Raw genomic sequence first — 21570 nt, 5'->3', positions numbered from 1 at the left:
TGATGAGCAGACATCCGAGATGTCCGCTAGACAAGCAGAGATGCGTGCGACAACCTGGGTCTCTGAGCGGGGAAAGGACAGAATTAATTTGGTGTCGTCAGCGTAGCAGTGGTATGAAAAACCATGCGGGCTAATGACAGATCCGAGCGAGTTTGTGTACAAGGAGAAGAGGAGGGGACCAAGAACAGAGCCCTGAGGGACCCCTGTAGTTAATTGACAAGGGTCAGACTTGAACCCTCTCCAAGTTACCCAGTAGGTGTGGTCTTTGAGGTATGAGGTGAGGAGGGAAAGTGCAGTGCCTGAAACTCCAAGTTTTTGGAGAGTGCGAAGGAGGATCTGATGGTTCACCGTGTCGAATGCAGCAGACAGGTCCAGAAGGATGATGACAGAGGAGAGGGATGCTGCTTTAGCCGTGTGCAGTTCCTCAGAGACATCAAGGAGAGCAGTTTCTGTTGAGTGACCTGCCTTGAAACCAGACTGGTGCGGATCCAGAAGGTTGTTCTGATGGAGCTAACAGGAGAGTTGTTTAAAGACAGCGTGTTCAAGTGTTTTTGACAGGAACGGGAGGAGAGAGACAGGCCTGTAGTTTATAACATCAGACGGGTTGAGAGTGGGTTTCTTTAAGAGAGGGTTTACTCTTGCCTCCTTAAGACTGTTTGGAAAGTGACCAGAAGTTAGAGAAGTGTTGATGAAATGGGTGAGAAACAGTAGAATATCAGGAGCGATAGTCTGAAGGAGGTTAGATGGGATAGGGTCCAGAGGGCAGGTCGTAGGACGGGCAGAGGTAATGAGGGTAAGAACCTCACTTGGAGAGAGAGGGGAGAAGGAGGTTAGTGTGTGGGTGAAAGGTGGGTCTGGTGACCCAGCGGTGACTAAAGGTGAGTCAGAAAAAGAAGAGCGAATATCATCAACCTTTTTTTCAAAGTAGTTAACAAAGTCGCTTGACAGAAGGGAGGAGGGGGAAGGGGCTTTGGGGGGGTCCAAGAGGGTGGAGAAGATAGAAAATAGTTTTTGGGGATTGGAATAGGAAGATTGGATCTTATCTTGAAAGAAAGTGCTTTTTGCCTGAGAGATCGAAGCAGAGAAAGAGGAGAGGAGAGCCTGATAGGTTAGGAAGTCGTCACGGTGTTTGGATTTCCAAAGTTTCCGCTCAGCTGCCCGAAGGATGGTTCTATTAGCACGCAGTGCGTCATTTAGCCAGGGAGCCGGAGGGGACTGACGAGCCTGCCGAGATGTAAGAGGACAGAGAGAGTCCAGAGAGGATGAGAGAGTAGAGAGGAGAGTTTCTGCAGCAGAGTTTGGAGGCAGGAGTTGGAACGAGTGAGAGGAAGAGAAGGCCGAGAGCACCGATGAGGCAAAGGTAGAGGGGGAGAGGGGGAGAGGGGGAGAGGGGGAGAGGGAACAGAGGTTACAGCGGACAGGTGTAGGATGAGAAGAGATTAGTTTGTTATGTTTGGAAAGGGGTAGAGAGAAGGAAATGAAGAAGTGATCGGATGTGTGGAGCGGGTTTACAGAGAGGTTAGAAGTAGTGTAGTTCCTTGAGAATATGAGATGAAGGACATTGCCAGCGTTGTGAGTTGGTGGGGATGGAGACAGTGAGAAAGCAAAGGTGGTTAACAGAGATGTTAGTTCAGATATCTTCCCTGTCTGGAGGTTGAAGTCTCCGGGAAGTTTAGGATGCGCCAGCGGACGTCATTTTGTGCGTCTGCTGCTGTGGGGCAACTATAGAAACTAAAGTTTTCTATACAACGGACTACAACATCGATGTTTAATAAGAATGAGGGACTCATTTAGAGACTCTGCACCGTGCTCTGATGCTGTTGCTTTATGCTTTATGAACAACAGAGAAACATATTCTTCATGACCAAAATTGGAATTGAAATAAAAAAGGAAAGTGAAACTTATGCTCGTCACCCTCTCCCTCCGGTCCACATTAATACAAATGATCCCAATACGTATGATTGTATGAACTATGAAAATATCTTAAAATCAATACAAATGTATTTATTATAAACGTTAGTCTTTAACGCCTATCACTGTGTATATCACCATTCAAACATATTTTAAAAGTTGAACAAACCCCACACAGCTCAGTGAAATGTTGACTTTATTTGATCATTTCAGTAAAAACTAACGTTCATATTTCTGTTTTTGATTATAATACTGATGAACGTTCAAAACAAAGCACTTTGGCAACTTACCACATACTGTACATTTTAAAATGCATAATAAGCACCGTAACTTTCATGATATAATTTCTCCGTCGTAATCGTTTGTGTCCGTGAACGGCCGACTGTTGTGTGACGTCAAATGCTGCGGCTGCAAGGCATTGTGGGGCAGCATTTTTTCTCCCCTCCTTTCGGTTAGGGAAGTCCAGTGGTTCCTAAGCTAAAGGAGGTTATAAAGGAAGTTTGAAACCTCCTTTCCTTTCATTCTAGAGAATTTGAACGGCACTTATCATGGCTCCCACTGACTTCCAGGTCATTTCACTCCGTTAGGAAGGTTCCTAAGCTAAATGGACTATTCAACTTCAGCCCAGGTCTCCGTGAGAGGAAGGAAATCCAGAGACTGCAGGGAAGCGTAGCCAGAGATGAAGTCAGCCTTAGGAACAGCTGACTGGCAGTTCCACAGGCCCCCTGAAACTAGATGTTGGATCTCAGTGGAGCATGTGGGATAGACGAGAGCAGGCCGGTTATATCGATTAGGAGATACACGGGGCCAGTGATAATTGCGAGCAGACACATGAACAGGAATGGAGAAAATACACATGATTATAGCATGAGGGGCTAGAAAACCAAATAAAATAAAATAAAACACCAGCGATACTTAGCTTAATTAAAGTAGGATTTGCCTCGTCTGGCTGACGCTCCAGGAAAGAGCAACCTAAGATGGACACCTGATTGCTGAGTTCTCACAGCTGTTGGGGCATGCCCCTCTAATTAGTTAACTCTTTTCAGCTGATGGGCGACAGCAGAGTGTTCCTCCCTATTGTAATGCAGGGTTGAGGCGCGTGACCCACTGAGACCTGTGTAACAGGTTGAGTTGAGCAGATCTGAGATTTAAAATCCCTCAAAAGCGCCGTTTTAGCTACAATAAGTACAGAACAATTATACAGAGTAGAATAAATGAAACAGAGAAGTCTATTTAAACAAGAATATAACTTACAGTGATTGCTGAGTCAGTAGGTAGTGTCCTCACCCGGTCAAGATGCACACATTACAGTACATTACATTTAGCTGACGCTTTTATCCAAAGCGACTTACAATGACCAATTACAGGGACATTCTCCCTGGAGTAACTAAGGGCTAAGTACCTTACTCAAGGGCACACTAGTGGTGGTGTTCCAGGTGGGATTTGAACTCACAACCTTCCGATCTCCAAACCCACCTCCCTATCCATTAGACCACCACCTACACACAGTATAGTGTGTGTGTGTGTGTGTGTGTGTGTGTGTGTGTGTGTGGATGCGGCGGGGGGGGACATATCCAGTCTCTGATATATAAGTCGTCATGAACACAGTTCTGTCCATCAGACAGCGTGCTGCTGTGCCTCCTGTCATCATTGATGGACGTCTCTTTAAAAGGACCGCTCAGAGGAGAAGAGTTCTCATTTCTCTAACCGCCTGCTGCTTCCCCTCCTCCCCCCTTGGTTCCCCTCCTCGGCTCGCATCTCCTGTGGGCGGGACTAAGACAAAAAGGATTGGAGTCGAGGAGGGGATTAGTGAAAATGAGAAAGGGCCCCGGTATTTTCTCCGTAGAAAAATATATATTCCTGACACCTGACACAGCTCGTTATCTGTAGAGAGCAGGACTTAGGATATAGCTTTAGTACAACACAGACCAGATAAAAAGGCAGTCTTCAGTCTGCAGATACCAAACACAGTCCTAACACAATTTAAGATTTGTATTCCTTCCCACAGTTGAGATTAGTTTTTTGTTCTCTTCTCCAAACACTTTCTAATCACATCTGATCATCTCACTATATCCTCTCTGTGAGCACTGCAGATCCTAACACGTGAGCTGCCTGAGGGCCGACTCCTGATAGTCAGTCACTTTTTAAACTTCCTCTGAGTCTAACATCCACGCCGTGACTCTACCTTGACGAGGATTTTGCCCCTGAGTGTTTCTGGAGACGGCAGGCGTCCAGACTCCTCGGCTTTGATGTTGGACACGTCCAGTTTGTCCCCCAGGATCTCAATCAGGTACTGTGCCATCTTCTTCTGCTGGGGAACGCTGCAGTGGTTCTCTATGGAGAGGATGACCGGGTAGCTGAGAGAAAATCACAAAACAGATGGGAGTAAGAGGCATAAAAGATTGAGGAGGAAAAGAGGGAACGGTTATTTATTTAGGAATATGTATCAGTGTTAAGATAGTATATCACAGTAAGGACATTCCAATAACACTCAGCAGGAATTAGATAACATTTATTACTTGAAAAAGGTACAACATTCTCAAAATAATCTTCAATGGAATGTCATTACAAATCTTGTTGAGTATCTGCATTTAGCACCTATAATATCTCATTTCAAGACCTTTTGATAATAATAATAATAATAATAATAATACATTTAATTTTGATAGCGCTTGTCCTGGTGCTCAAAGACGCATTGATGGGGTCATTCTTTATTGGTTTCAGCACCGATTCCATCTGGAAGGCCAAGGATGCTCAATAAATGATCTCCATTTATTTATTTAATGTGTTCATGTACTTAATGTATGATTAATGAACCGCCAAACAGATTGGACCCTAAGGACGGCTAAGAACTCATCAGCGCTGCAAACTGTTGTTTTACACTTCTTCATTTCTTTTGGATTAAGATTTGATAGTGAGCTGATTGGCACTTCATTACATTTAAATGTATATGTAGCCTAAAATGCTTTGGGAATTACTCTGAACCTAAAATGTGTAAATGTCAGAGCTTGTGTCTTATATTTAACTATGCTAGCAGCACGGCTCTAGCAATAGATTGCTATTACACTTTGCACAGACATGCATGGTCCCGAGAGGATGAACTATTTTAACCTTAAACACCTTTAGGTCATGACCAAACCCCTGCAAAACTAATTACATATCCACTATTACTCTGTGTTTAGTGGTTAGCATGTTAAGCATGCTTATGTTAGCATTTAGCTCAAGCACAGACTCACACTCTAGTCGTAGTGGTGTTGTTCATAGTTACTTTAACTTGACCACAGCAGTAGTTACAGTTAGACTTTAGATGTTTTGTGAATATCACTCCTGGTGTTTAAAACAGCAAGGTGTTATATCTATCAGAAAATATATGTATGAATGAAAGCATCCTTGCCTGACAGGTACAGTTAGAAACACACAGTTCTGGGTCTGAAATGAGTCTTTGATCTTCAAGGCAGCTCGTATTAATCGGAATAACATTTTTAAAGGAGAACATTTGCACAAGATGTGAGTAGATGTGATTGTCTGTAGGGTTCAGGAAACATACGTCCTTGTGACATTGACAGGGTTGTGTGCTTTTTTAAATACACTTCTGCAGTCCCTATTTTGGAGGACGTTTGGGGCGTGTGCAGTTTAGGGACCCTTCAGTGCTCCTCAAGGCAACTTGCAACACATTGGTTGAAGTCTTGTTATAACTTGCAAAAAGGACTGCAAAATGCTAGCTCTTTCATTTGTATATTGTGGTGGAACATTACGGGACATAATAACACACATAATTGTGTGTGTGTGTGTGTGTGTGTGTGTGTGTGTGTGTGTGTGTGTGTGTGTGTGTGTGTGTGTGTGTGTGTGTGTGTGTGTGTGTGTGTGTGTGTGTGTGTGTGTGTGTGTGTGTGTGTGTGTGTGTGTGTGTGTGTGTGTGTGTGTGTGTGTGTAGCTGCATACGCACAGGTGAGAGTAGGATTCTATTATTGTTGGTTAACACGGATACGAGAGCTCACTTACAATTACACCAGTTTCCTTCTCACAGATCTAAACCCAGTGTATCACCTGAAAGATTGTGTAGTGACGTGTTAAACACCTTTCACACAAATCAAATATAAGACAAACATATGCTGGTGTTACATATTCATGCCTCTGTTTCAGTCATATATGCACATAATGCATTTTATACAGAGTTTAAAAGGGACCTATTATGCAAAATGCACTTTGTGATGTATTTTATACATAAATATGTGTCCCCGGTGCGTCAGGGAACTCACAAAGTGTCAGAAAACACAACCCTTTCTCTAAAAAAAGTGGGGGTGCTAACAAGCAGATACAGAATTTTCGCACCTATAACGTGATTGGCGACATCTGGCCGATGTGACACGTCCCAACCTATCGTCTCAGGCACACATAACACATGTGGAGGCTATTTTGATATAACATTAGAAAGACTGATTCTTATTATTACATTATAAGCTTATTGTGCTCATTTATGTGGCTGTGACTTTGGAATAAATAGACGTCTTTAGCCTGCAATACAGAGTAGCAAGATCAGGTGCAGACACTGAAAGAATACAAAGAGTTATTCATAAAAAGGACATCACTCCGGCCTTGAGTTGTATGTACAGCTAGGAAGCAGCACTATGAAGATTCCACTAAATCTGCAGAAAGCTTCAGAAAAAAACAATTACGTATGATGGCGCCAGAATAGGGAGGGACTTCCACAGGCCGGCCGAATGCCGATTGGAGGATCGTGTTGCCAAGAGAATTTTTTCTAAGTCTGCGCACCTACCAAAGAGAACCAAGTCTAAACCATGGGTTTCGTTGGAATAGTCCATTTAGCTTAGGAACCTTCCTAACCGAGTGAAATGACCCGGAAGTCCCTCAGTGGCAGCCATGATAAGTGCCGTTCAAATTCTCTAGAATGATAGGAAAGGAGGTTTCAAACTTCCTTTATAACCTCCTTTAGCTTAGGAACCACTGGACCTCCCTAACCGAAAGGAGAGGAGAAAATGCTGCCCCACAATGCCTTGCAGCCGCAGCATTTGACATCACACAACAGTCGTCCGTTCACGGACACAAACGATTATGACGGAGAAATTATATCATGAAAGTTACGGTGCTTATTATGCATTTTAAAACATATGTGGTAAGTTGCCAAAGTGCTTTGTTTTGAACGTTCATCAGTATTATAATCAAAAAGAGAAATATGAACGTTAGTTTTTACTGAAATGATCAAATAAAGTCAACATTTCACTGAGCTGTGTGGGGTTTGTTCAACTTTTAAAAGATGTTTGAAGGGTGATATACACAGTGATAGGTGTTAAAGACTAACGTTTATAATAAATATATTTGTTTTGATTTTAAGATATTTTCATAGTTCATACAATCATACGTATTGGGATCATTTGTATTAATGTGGACCGGAGGGAGAGGGTGACGAGCATACGTTTCACTTTCATTTTTTATTTCAATTCCAATTTTGGTCATGAAGAATATGTTTCTCTGTTGTTCATAAAGCATAAAGCAACAGCATCAGAGCACGGTGCAGAGTCTCTAGATGAGTCCGTTGTTCTTATTAAACATCCATGTTGTAGTCCGTTGTATAGAAAACTGTAGTTTCCATATTTTCCCCACAGCAGAAGACGTACACAATGACGTCCGCTGGCGCATTATAAACACGTTGGATAGTGAAAGTGCATTCGGATTCTCTAAAGTACCGCAGTCTCTTCTCCTAAGTCCTTTTGAATTCTCCTATCCACTATCCCTTAACCCTGTGACGTTTCACTCAGAGGTCAAGGAATAGGAGATAGGGTTAGAACTTAGGAGCTGATTTTTAAACTATCCGAACGCAACCATGGTATCTCTTCAGCTAGTCTTGATCAATCATAAATGTACGAGCAAAGCCCTATGTAATAAAAATGTATGCACGCACGAGGTTCGAGGCTCTTGTCCGGAAAAAGACGGACAGATTTACCGCTTTGCAGTCCGTGATTTCTATGACGTGACAGAGTCCTTGGCCAAGTGAATATATATCTTTTGCTCTCTCATAATAAATAGTTAAACTTAGAAGTCGTCTGTCTTTCCTGGAATTTTAAACACAAAATACGTCCCAACCTATCGTCTCCAGCACACGTGACACGACCCAACCTATATTCTCCGGCTCACGTGACACCTCCCAACCTATATTCTCCGGCTCACGTGACACCTCCCAACCTATATTCTCCGGCTCACGTGACACCTCCCAACCTATCGGCTCAATCCCAAACCACGCCCTACACCAGGGGTCGGCAACCTGCGGCCCTCGAGCTGCATGCGGCCCTTTAAGCCCTCTGCTCTGGCTCCCTTGAGGTTAGACAAAAATAAGAAGGAAATAAAATAAAAGTATTTGTAGGACTATTTATATTTTGTTGAATGGTTGAAAATGTTTCGTATCTTGTATTTTGAGGTGATACTGTGACACATAAATAAAAAACAAAACGGTTTTAATTAGGTCACTAAAATATGCGTCACATCCTGCTACGGTCCCGCGCCAGCGCCTTTTCCTGCGGGTGAATAACCTGACCCCCGGCTCGATGAGCGAACTATGGATAAATCAAAGAAAAGTACCGGAGGAACACAGGATTTAATTCTGCCTGGACAGAGTTATATGCTTTCACAGCAAACGATGCTGGCTTACCGGTATGTTTGATATGTAGAGAGAAGTTGTCAAAGGTGCTGCAGCCTTTACGTATCAGGGAGAGGAGAGAGAGGAAGACAGCTGACGATCTTCAGTCATAATTCAATGGGGTATGTACTTTATTTCAGAAAACACTTTTTGTTATATTCCATGGAATGCTCTTAACCTCCTGATAGCAATGAATATATTAAATGCTTTGACAATAAATACATACACAAATTAATCTCTGGAAGCCGTAGCGCTGTAAAAAGCACGACCAATCATCTGAGCCGGCCCGGCTAAAATAACTGGATGGCCTACCTGCCTGTCAGCCTTCCATCTGTGCACGAACTTATCTCGTGCCCTCATTGGTCATGTGCGCGTTCGTGTGTGTTGGAGGAGGGGCTCTGTAAGGAAGTATGAAGGAAGAGGCAGATTTTTCCCGGTTGTCCATCCATCCATCCATCTTCTCCGTGGTCGGGTCGCGGAGGTAGCAGTTCCAGCAGAGAGCCCCAAACTTTCTTTTCCCTGGCCACATCAACCAGCTCTGACTGGGAGATCCCAAGGCGCTACCAGGCCAGCGAATAGATATAATCCCTCCACCTGGTCCTAGGTCTACCCCTTGGTCTCTTCCCAGCTGGACGTGCCTGGAACACCTCCCTAGGGAGGCGCCCAGGTGGCATCCTAACTAGGTGCCCGAACCACCTCAACTGGCTCCTTTCGACGCGAAGGAGGAGCGGTTCAACTCCGAGTCTCTCCCGGATGACCGAACTTCTCACCTTATCCCTAAGGGAGACACCAGCCACCCTGTGGAGAAAACCCATCTTGGCTGCTGCTCCGATTCTCCGACCCATCTCACGCTCCATTGTTCCCTCACTCGAGAACAAGACCCCAAGATACTTGAACTCCTTCACTTGGGGTAAGGACTCATTCCTTACTTGGAGTGGACAGTCCATCGGTTTCCTGCTGAGAACCATGGCCTCAGATTTGGAGGTGCTGATCCTCATCCCAGCCGCTTCACACTCGGTTGCGAACCGATCCAGTGAGTGCTGAAGGTCGCAGACCGATGAAGCCATCAGAACCACATCATCTTCAAAAAGCAGTGGTGCAATTCTTAGTCCACCGAACTGCAGACCCCCTCCCCCACGACTACGCCTCGAAATACGATCCATGTATATTACAAACAGGATTGGTGACAAAGCGCAGCCCTGGCGGAGGCCAACCCTCACCTGAAATGGGTCCGACTTTACTGCCGAGGACCCGGACACAGCTCTCGCTTTGGGAGTACAGAGATTGGATGGCCCTGAGTAGAGACCCCCTCACCCCATACTCCCGCAGCACCTCCCACAGTGACTCCCTGGGAACCCGGTCATACGCCTTCTCCAAGTCTACAAAACACATGTAGACTGGATAAGCGTACTCCCAGGCCCCCTCCAGGATCCTTGCAAGAGTAAAAAGCTGATCCGTCGTTCCACGACCAGGACGGGATCCGCATTGTTCCTCCTCAATCTGAGGTTCGACAATCGGCCTGACCCTCCTTTCGAGTACCTTAGAGTAAACTCTCCCAGGGAGGCTGAGTAGTGTGATGCCTCTGTAATTGGCACACACCCTCTGATCCCCCTTTTTAAAAAGGGGAACCACCAACCCGGTCTGCCACTCCTTCGGTACTGTTTCCGACTTCTACGCAACGTTGATGAGACGTGTCAACCATGACAGTCCCTCAACACCCAGAGCCTTCAGCATTTCTGGGCGGATCTCATCCACCCCCGGGGCTTTGCCACTGTGAAGTTGTTTGACGACCTCAGTGACCTCCCGCCGGGAGATTGGTGTCGATCCCCCGTCATACTCCAGCTCTGCCTCTAACATAGAATTTATTTTAAAGTAGGCCTGTGTATTATTTGTAATTCTCCTGATAGGAGTTCTTTGTTTCTTATTAGGGGTTAACAGTTTTATATAACGTAATAAATAGCCTAATACATTCAAAAAAACTGTAGTTTTTGTCTGATATAACAATAAATACAACTTTATTAGCTATCAAGCTATGAAATATGTTTTGCGGCTCCAGACAATTTTTTTTTGTTGAAAAAGGAGCAAAATTTCTCTTTTGGTCAAAAAGGTTGCAGACCCCTGCCCTACACCTTACCCCTACACACTCCCCCTCCGTGACGGAGTGAACTCTGTGGAGTGACACTCTCAGCACAACGAGACTCCCTCTTGTCGGATGGAGGGAGTAAATACAGCGGCAAGCTTTGGGACAAACTCCCCTCTCTCCGGCAGAAACAGTAAATGCCGTACCTGTATGTAACAACGGTTTCTAAATCAGCATCTCTTAGACAAAAAATTAAAATGAATGGCTAAAATAAAACTCCAAACAGGTTTTGGTTTTAAACCTGATTTTTATAAGCTTCTTAGTTTTTGCTAAAATCTGTAAATATACACAATTTTATAATAAAATGCACACATTTAGCTTTTTCTAGACTAAACACAGGTATACGATCTTAAATTAAAAAAATACGAGGTTATCATGAGGTTGTTAACATCGCAGTTTATCAGTGGATGTTTGCTGGAACTACTTGTGAACAGCGTGTTTCCTGACAGACACACACAGCGTTGAGACCGGTCAGGAAGAGACCGGTCTCCAGTCAGCACCGATGCAGACTCGCTGTTTGAGGGCTTGATAACCCACTCCCCTCCACACCACTCCACACTCGTTGGTTTGGAACAGCACATACAGAGCTTACACACGGCGGCGTTCGTTGAAGCTTCAACGCTTCTGCCCAGTCAATTTGAATGGGGTGACGTCAAGCTTCGCCAAACTGCAATCTGGGAGCAAAGCGTAGCGCCGTGTCCAAGCTCCGTTAATGTGGCGGACCCTCCACGCGAACGCGCAAACGGAGGAGTAGTGTGTAGGGGTAGTGTGTAGGGGTAGGGTGTAGGGTGTGGTTTGGGATTGGGCCATCGTCTCCGTATACAGTCGCAGCTGTGTGTCTGTGTATCCAGCAGGATATCTGCTGAAGGCTTACGGCCCGTCCACACATAGGCATGAAAAAAATATTTCAAAGCTTCGCCCATTCACTTGAATGGGGTGACGTAGAAGATTTGTAATCTTCGCCGAACTGCATTGTGGGGAGCGGAGCATGGCTTTGCAAGCATTGTGAGCATCAAAAGATGAGCAATGTTGAACTTTTGATGCTCCCGATGCTTTCGAAGCTGGCATCAGCCAATCAAATCCCGTTTATGCAAATCCCGCCAGTACAAGCGCTAGCCAATCAAACCGCGTGCAAGATGGGAGAGCCAGACCGCAGTTCATTTCCTCATATTCCAAACGAGAAATTACGGTAGCAAATCACCCAGATCTTTACGACCAGAACTATTTACCGGGATACAAACCGGAGGAACCAGGCATGGAGGGAGGTGGCAGAGACAGTGGGTGAAACTGGTAGGTTTTCGCCTGTTTGGAGAGTTTATATCCAGTTTACTTTTAACATTGCTATTGCTTTGTATGCAAGGGGCGAAAAATCGCCAAGCTTCAGACACGCCCAGCATCAAGATTTTTCAAGATTTTTTTCATGCCTGTGTGTGGACGGGCCTTTAGAGTAAAGTTGTTATACATAATACATATAATGGCACTGTTCTAGTGGTAAACACTTAAGAAAGAACATGTCAAGCTATGTGCTGTATCAGAAACAATGCGTGGCGTGTTTTGGGAGTAATATGCTGTGTGTTTACATTAGCAAGCATGCTAACACTCAGAGCTAACCATGGAGCTATCCCTTTAGGCTACTGGAGAGAATATGTGTAATGTAATTTCCTTGTGGTAAATCCTGCAAGAGAGAAAGGTTTAAGCTCCATACTGTTTCAGAAATAAAGCTTGAAGTGGTTTGGAGCATAATATGGCGTGTAATCACCGCAGCGTTTAGCTGAGATCTCCTGGTAGAAATCTCTCTCTAGCAGGGGAAAGCTGCGTGACGCTAAAAAAGGGGCGTGGCTAGCAGCAGATGTTTCAATTTAAAGCAGAATCAGCCTGTTTGGAACAGGGGTGCAATAGACTGGTATGAGCAGTATGAGCAGTATGAGGCATGGCTACAATGGGTGATCTGTTTGGTATTTTAAGCAAAATACTTCAGACATCTTTTGTATAGGTATGGCCCTACAATATATTTTTTCAAATATATCACAATAGGTCCACTTTAAGTGGCTGCACAAACTATCCTTTTAATGGCCTGATGCATTGATGTATTTGTTATGTGTAAAAGATAATTGCATAGCTAGTTGTTTGTTTTATTAAGAAAATAGTCAATTTGCTTAAAAAAATGCTAAAGAACAAAAAACATATTTAAGGGAAAATGTATTTCTTTTTTTCCACAGTACTCTCAGTGCTAGTGAGAAGCATTACCAGTAGCTACATCTTTGCCACCCGCAAAATACAAATTATTAACTCACTAAGTTAATATGAATCCAGAAAAATATATTAACCAGAAATGGCCATTGTGCATGATAAGACATTTTAGCTTTGGTACTTTGAGTATATGTTAATGCTGATACTTTTGTACTTGCTACTAGAGTAACATTTTAAATGCAGGACTTTTATTTGTAACAGAAACATTTCTACACTGGTATTATTACTTTTACTTAGGTCAAAAGGTCGGGTAATACTTCCACCACTGTTAAAAGTGAACGTCTGCAGTTCTTCTTTTAGAGGCAACCCCAAACCTCCTCCGAAATAAGTACCGTAATTTTCGGACTATAAGCCGCGCCTTTTTTCCCATTTTTCGACGCTGCGGCTTATATAACGATGCGGCTAATCTATGGATTTTTACAGCTAACGGCCACTAGGGGACCTCCTAAATCTATGGATTTTACAGGTTACAGTCCACCACCTTTAACTCTATGGGCTCTATGGCCGGTCTGCGCCCCCCACCTTTAAGCGGCGGGCTCCAGCAGGAAAAGTTGGAGGCCGGAAAAGAGTGAGACAGGTAGCGCGCAAAAGTAAAAGTGGAACCGAGAGTGGTACGAGAGACAGAACGAGAGCAAGACAGACAGACATTACGAGAGCAAGACAGTTTGTCCCCGTACCACTGGTTGAAAACCACTGCTGGGCTGGGAGCGCACCGTTTAAGTTTGAAAGTTGAAAGGTTTGTGTGTCTGAAACGCTATGTGATACAGTACAGTTTACACAGCACAGTACATGTTCTGTAGCTACTATTGCACTAAATGGTAACACTTGAATACGTTATGCAAATATGCAACTTGTTTGTTGAAATGTTAATAAATGGGAGCTTCCTCAAACAGCCATCTCTTTCCCGACAATCCCCTCTGTGCACGAACCCTTACATATGGTAATTAAACATTAAAACACCTGCGGCTTATAGTCCAGTGCGGCTTATATATGTACACATCATTCAATTTAGCTGCTGCGGCTTATATTCAGGTGCGCCTTATAGTCCGAAAATTACGGTACTTTAGAAGTGTATTTTTAAGTAGTTCTAAACAAAATACTTCAGCAAAAGGACGCAACCCTGTCACAAGGAGATATGTTCCCTGAACCAAACAGAAATTCAAGTCTCAAAGCGTACCAGCAAAGTGTTTCCTCTTTACATTACATGTCACTTGGTAGACGCTTTTATCCAAAGCGACTTACATACTCAATACTGTGGACAATCCCCACAGGAGCAATTTGGGGTGAAGTGTCTTGCCCAGGGACACAACGACATACTGACTGCAGTGGGGTTTGAACCTGTGCTCCCCTGATGCGAACACCAACGCACTAGTCCACTGCGCCACAGCCTCTCTAACATCTTTAAAATGTTTTTAAGATAAATGTGAGCGGCTCTGAAGATCACAGACTCATTTCAGACTCAGAACTGTATGTTTCTTACTGTACCTATTGGCAAGGATGCTTTCATGCATAACACATTTGTAACACAAAGACTGATATTCACAAAGCCCTCGAAAGTCTAAGCCTAGCTCCTAACAGGTTAAGTTCAAATAACCACTAATGCCCCTTTCACACCAACGCGTTTTCAGCTCCGTCTCGGAGCTGGAGCCTGAAAAGTACCGTTTTTTCCTGTTCACACCGCAGCGGCACCGCCTCTTAGCTCCGGAATCCGGTTCACTTCCAGCTCCAAAACATTGTCGGTCTAGAAGCAAGAGCTTCGGAGCTAAGAGGCGGCGTTGCTTACGTCTCTTACGTCGAGGCGTGCAGGAAACTAAACCAACCTCAACATGGGTCGACTGAAGAGTCTCGTCATGCCTGCCTACAAGCAGTAGCGCTGAACAAAGTCACTAGAAGGCAACCACACACTCTAGCAGCTATCGGATGGAATCAATACATGGGCTGCACAGATTGAAAAGTATAAGGTTGGAGAAGTCGTTATTTCATTTAATCTGGCTTTGCTTTAAAAGCAACACGATCATCGACGCAACGCAGTCCCCCGTTGTTGTTGTTGTTGTTGTTGTTGTTGTTTTGAGCGCCGTTGGGGAGCAAATCGGCGATGTAAACGGTGACGTCATGACGCAACAGCGGTAGCACCATCCCGGCTCTGAGTGGTGTGAACAAAGCGGGAGCAGAAAAGGGAAACCGGAGCTGAACCAGAAAAGCTCTAGCTCGGAGCTAGAAAGGGAAAAGCGCTGGTGTGAAAGCCGCATGACAAGACTAACCATCTACTGGTCACTGTGGGTCTTTACTTGAGCTAATGCTAACATCAGCGTGAAAACCTTCTTGTCTACTTGTTTCTTTTATACAGTGACAAACAGATTGCCATACTCTGAAATAGATTCAAAACACATGCCATTTAATCACAACATCCAAGGCTCTATCTCTTTGCCTTTCCTGACTTTGTTTTTCTAAAAAACAATCAGAATCATTGATACACATTAAGACTCAGCAATCTGTGGAATACTTTCCCGAGTCAATGATCTGTCCTCAACAAAGCACAATGCATCCAGCCCCCCCTCCCTCTCTGTTTCCGAAGATGTATTCCCTCTGCCTCCAGACACTGGTACTGGCCGACCCTACTGTGGATGGACCCGGTCCTTCCATGACAAAACACTTGAGGAGATTAACTTTGCTCTGCGTCAGGCGGTTCACTACTCCCTCGTTGTGAGTGTGACGCAGGAATCCATCCCCTAAAACACGCCTGGTTGCTATCCTGGCCCAAAACGGTAGAACAAGATCCCCACTGATATCAGCACAGCAGGGACACTTTACATCCTCCATTGCACACTGAAAACCCTACAGTTTCCACGGCACATTGGCGAATAAACACAATGAAAAATCACAAAAATGATCTCTACTGTACGAAGCACATATCAAGTTTTTATTTGCAGCCAACACAGCAGTACTTACAACAGTTTGGCTCCTTTATACCTGTACTTGCATGTATCATCCGCTTGATATCTTAATGGTTGATACTGTAAGTCGCTTTGGATAAAAGCATATGTGAATTGTAACTTAAAATTATTCTAGATAGTCTATGATCAAATAAAAAGCATGTACTCATTACCTCACAAGCCATCGGCCTCAACGCACAGTGACTCACACAAACCCACTTATTAGGGAGAGCCTTTTACAACCTGACTCACTGCATCGTAACACGTTTCATAGTAAAGACGCTTTGAGCTGAATTAAACACATCTGACCCTGCAAGTGCATTCCAAGCCTCATTTCCCCGTGGTGTTACCATCAAACAGCCCACAGTGTAAGGCTGTGATGTGATCTGACCCCACACACACACACACACACACACACACACACACACACACACACACACACACACACACACACACACACACACACACACACACACACACACACACACACACACACACACACACACACACACACACACACACACACACACACACACACACACACACACACACACACACACACACACACACACACACACACACACACACACACACACACACACACACACACTTACTTCAGTGGAAAGATGATGAAAGTGATGTATTGGAGTGTTCTGACTGACTGAAAGTGTGAGCATGCGAACAACGGTAAAAATAGAACATTGAGAATATTAACAGCGAGGGAGAGTGTTTGTGTGTGTGTGTGTGTGTGTGTGTGTATATGTGTATGTGTATGTGTATGTGTGTGTGTGTGTGTGTGTGTGTGTGTGTGTGTGTGTGTGTGTGTGTGTGTGTGTGTGTGTGTGTGTGTGTGTGTGTGTGTGTGTGTGTGTGTGTGTGTGTGTGTGTGTGTGTGTGTGCGTGTGTGTGAACTTACTCGTTCTTGGCGAAGGCGTACTTGTTGATGGTCTCGATGACGTCTTTGAAGAGGATCTTGGAGGTGAGGGTGTAACCGTGGTGCACGATGGGCTCTCCGTCCTGACCGTCCCAGCAGTCCACTGCGGACAGGAAACACAAACAAGATGACCCATGAGGAAAAATTGCAAATTCAATCCAAAAAGAATAGCCCTGCTATTCTGGGCCAGTAATAGAGGGGTGCAGGACTGAGTCTGTGGCAGCTGGGTGTGGTTAGGGCGCCGGCTGCTGGAGTGAAGGGAGTGGCTCGGCCGGAGGCCAGACAGCTGATCAGAATCAGGTAATCAGTCACTGAATAAAAGCATGTGGTAACCTGGTTCTGGTCTGTCTTGCAGTAGGCTGGATCCTGGAAGGTGTCTTTTGTTTTGTTAAAGCCCTGTGTTACACCCAAACACTGCTCTTTCCGTCCCTGTTCAGGTGCCACTGTGAGCCTCTCCGCTCACAGCGGGTTCAAAGAGGGACGGAAAGAGCAGGGTTTGGGTGTAACACAGGGTTTTATTGTTTAACAAAACACAAAAGGATCCTTCACGGGTCCTTTTGCGTCCTTCCAGGATCCAGCCTACAGCAAGACAGACCTGAACCAGGTTACCACATGCTTTTATTCCTAGAGAGAGAGAGAGAGAGAGAGAGAGAGAGAGAGAGAGAGAGAGAGAGAGAGAGAGAGAGAGAGAGAGAGAGAGAGAGAGAGAGAGAGAGAGAGAGAGAGAAGAGAGAGAGAGAGAGAGAGAGCTAGAGAGCACACCTTTATCTATTTAATATAGACTAGTTGTAAAAAATAAAGTAAGAAATCATTCCAATGTGTACTATAGGACAGTACAAAAAAGGGGAGTGATTAGTAAAATAAGCATAAATAGAAAGAAAGAATGCTAACTAGGCAACATAAGATAATAATAAATCAGTTCAAATGATTTGTTCTTGGTTGTGATCATATTCTAAATATGTTTTGATTATTGAAAGTATACAGCTCCCTTTCATCTGAGTGTTGAGAGCTGTATCCATACATTCATTTTGCTCTCAAAGCGCACCAGCTTGATGCATTTCACTTCAACATTTAACCCGGGGGTTTGAGAACCACTGAGTTAATGGGAGAAACAACAGATCATGAAAAGGAAAATATCCTTTATAAATGTTGTATATGCTCCGTTCAACTTCCAGTTCAAGCAAAGATTGAGGATCGAGGAAATGTCAAATAAGAGACTTGGGATGCATCCTATGTGTTCAAATAAGACTTATCTACATCAACACGTCTATCATTAGCCACCTTTAGCTCTGCAGGGGTTAATGTGAAGTCGTGTGAACGTGACACAGTTTGTTTGTAGCCTATTTTTAGCTCTGTACTTCTGGCGATAGCCTTCATGCTAAGCTGTGCCTGTATCCTGAGAGTATGTGTCCTTGCTGACCCTCCACACAGCGGCAGCCGGCCTGCAGCACCCAGGCGTACATGTCAACCCTGGACTGGGACATCAGCTGGTCCCCCATCAGGTATGTGTTGTGGGACGAGGCGATGAAGTAGTTGCAGAGCGGCTGCTTCATGTCGTGCAGCACGCTGTAGTGCTCCGGGTTGAAGATGTCCCCCGCCGGGCTGCGCATGTAGTTAGTAATACCTGGAGGAAGAAGGTCAAACAAAATCAAGTTTTTTGAAACGGTTTTTACTCCGGAATACAATCTGGAGTAGAGCTTGAAAAGTGGTGTGAAATTTGATTAAGGTTTGAAATTAGAATAACATTTTAAACCCAACACCTTTTCATCAAATAATCAAATTCTATTATTCATCCACATTACTTGATCTATTGAGATGTAAACTGACAATATAAGTAATTTAATTACAAAAAAATTACAGACATAACTCTTACACTAAATCTGTGCAAAACCCAAACAGGAAAAGAAGAAAGAGATTTTAAGTGGCCGTAATAATACAAGAACAAATTCTACATTTTATAAAAATAATATACAACATAAAATTATTTTACGTCACAAACTATGGTATCACAGATTGTATTAGAATTGTTTGTTTAAGTAATTTTTGCACAATAAAATGACTTGAAATGACTTGATGTAAGTATATTTCCAAACAATGTTGCGTATTCCATTCACATTCAAATCTCACAGCTCATAGATATTTTGTCATAAGAGGGATGAGTGCATTAGCATTCATTTAAAGCCAAATCTCGTTATGTACTACCAACAAATTCAAATTAAATTCATTTCATTTCCTTTTTAATTTTCTTTTTTGTTCCAGTACACATTTACACTATACCTACAAAAGCACTAACAAAAGACTAGGGATTTAACAGAATACCACAAATTAAAGTGTGTTCTTTTCAATTAGTTCAAGTGTCACTTGCCTCTGGACAGGCTCTAATGTTGAGTCTCTCTGGACATTAGCATCTGCCATATGAATGAGATGTAAGGAAATATTCAGAGAATTTCTAAATTCTCCCCTTGCCGGGAAGCGAAAAGCACCACTTTGATACAGAACTATTAGGATATTATTTCAATAGCAGAAAACAGAATAATTAATATGTAGGAAGCCTACATGGAACTTCTGTTGCACTGGGTGTAAATGTTATTAAAGGAGACTTACCATCAATTCCCAGAACTCCTTGCTTCTGGTTCTCGGAGCACGGCTCAAATTTGTTGATAATCTCCAGGCAATGTTCCTTGGTCACCTTGGTCATCTACAAATGATGTACACACATGTAAAACAACAATACTACTGTATGCATTATGCTACAATATACTTAAATATAATCCCCTCATAAAAAAAGAAAAATCTGGCATCATAATCAATAATATTATCATTTATGATAAGTTAAAGCCTCAACCAGTTGTGAGTGCTCCCTACATCCTGGATGCAGAATGCAGCTGCGTGTGTGCTAGCTGCTCTCAAAGCCCTGCCCCCCCATCAGTCAATCACACCCCATGTTGATTATTTAAAAAGGGAGGGCAGTCTACCCCTCACCAAGGACTCTGGGTGTTTCTCAATGTCGAGTAAAGCTGCTCCAGAGCCACTATTTCAAGCATACTACGTCATCGAGTGCCGCCGAAGGACTGTTCCAATGTCCAGCATACTTGGAATTCTACCGAGCCCGGGGTACTTCGTTTGGAGAAATGTCGAGGCTGCACATGTGTAGACTCCACGGTCTTACAATCCCCACAATGCTTTGCGCACGGACCAATTTCCCCAAATCTGTGGTGGAAAATGTAAGGCGGGGCCTCTCATATGACGCACACCTGCACACTTGCTTGCCTGTTTCACTCTTTGTTTTCCGAATGCCAGGAAGTATTCTTGCCTCGCTTCTGAAGCAAGACGCTCGGAAGACATGTGCTACCAAGCAAGCGTACTCGACATTGAGAAACACCTTCTGTGTTAGTGTGTCTGTGACCGTTCAAACTATGGCACAGGATCTGGCTCTGGATATTGATGAAATTGATTAGGGAGGCTGTGGCTCAGTGGGTAGTGTGCTGGACTTAGAATTAGGGGATAGCAAGTTCGAGTCCCACTGCAGTCAGCATGTCGTTGTGTCCCTGGGCAAGACACTTCACCTCACTTTGCTCCTGTGGGAATTGTCCACAGTAATGATTGTATGTAAATCGCTTTTCATAAAAGCGTCTAACATTCTTCCGCCAATAGAAAAAGTACAGCTTCCAACATTTGTTTTCTGAGCGGTCCACTTCCAATTGAAAATATGTCAACAGATCAGAAAAGTGCTGTTGATGTCACTGTGGCAATTGGATGGAAAGCTTGTCACACAGATGTATAGTAGATCAAACAGATTATAAAATCCAAGGCTAGCCTGTCATATAACAGTGGTGACAGGTTGTCAAGATATTGTTGTCATGGAAACTATAGAAAAAGCGCTGGGAGCGTTGTTTGGATGAAACACTGGGAGGATGCTCTCCCCTGTGCTTTCTTCCAAAAAAAAGGTTCTATGCTGACGGGGGCGTTAACAAAGGCTTTTGCTTTAGTGGGATTCCAGGCAATTTTTACATCTCAACAGAATCTGGATAAAGTTCTGTGTGGAGAGTAAATCCAGACGCTCAGCAGATGTTAGTTAATTGTTACTGTGGATTGGCACCAAAGAGCATGCTGGGAGGCAGAGAGCCTGCAGACTGCTGCCAGCACACACCCAGCCCCCCCCGCCCCATTAGCATCATATATTTTATTTTATTTGTACAGTTATGACAACCAGTACCTAGTTGGGCTTTAATACCATAGACATTTAAATCTGTGTTTTAGTTGCAAAACAATTATACAATTACTATTCACTTTTAAAAACGCTAACATTGAACAATAACAGAAGCTTTAGCCCTGAAAGACATTGCTATTGACACTCGTGGATTCATCTTCCTATTATACAAACATGCATTTCCAAACATTTGGACTACCTATGTTGCAAATTTATTATCTTTTCAATTTACACACGGCATCTATTGCACGTCTGTCCGTCCTGGGAGAGGGATCCCTCCTCTGTTGCTCTCCCTGAGGTTTCTCCCATTTTTCCCTTCAAACTGTGGGGTTTCTCTGGAAGTTTTTCCTTGTACGATGTGAGGGTCTAAGGACAGAGGGTGTCGTATTGTCATACTGATATTCTGTACAAACTGTGAAGTCCACTGAGACAAATGTAACATTTGTGATATTGGGCTATATAAATAAACATTGATTGATATATAAATAAACATTGATTGACAGCAGCCATTGCTTGTATAAATGGAGGTGTTGTGGATAC

At 43.7% G+C, this 21570-nt stretch overlaps 1 protein-coding gene across 1 annotated transcript in view; it reads right to left on the bottom strand.

Annotated features, from left to right (window-relative positions):
- LOC307035128 (1-phosphatidylinositol 4,5-bisphosphate phosphodiesterase eta-2-like) overlaps positions 1-21570 on the bottom strand; it is a 414967-nt gene that overhangs the window by 30014 nt on the left and 363383 nt on the right. The window contains exons 7-10 of the mRNA XM_079674157.1: positions 19425-19518; positions 18241-18444; positions 16803-16923; positions 4097-4268 (exon numbers count right to left, since the gene is read on the bottom strand). Coding sequence (XP_079530283.1) covers positions 4097-4268; positions 16803-16923; positions 18241-18444; positions 19425-19518 — 591 coding nt within the window. The remainder of the gene's footprint in view (positions 1-4096; positions 4269-16802; positions 16924-18240; positions 18445-19424; positions 19519-21570) is intronic.

This window comes from Notothenia rossii (genome assembly GCF_949606895.1).
Source record: "Notothenia rossii genome assembly, chromosome: 4".
Lineage (NCBI taxonomy): Eukaryota > Metazoa > Chordata > Actinopteri > Perciformes > Nototheniidae > Notothenia > Notothenia rossii.
This window is presented reverse-complemented; position numbering and strand designations above follow the sequence as displayed.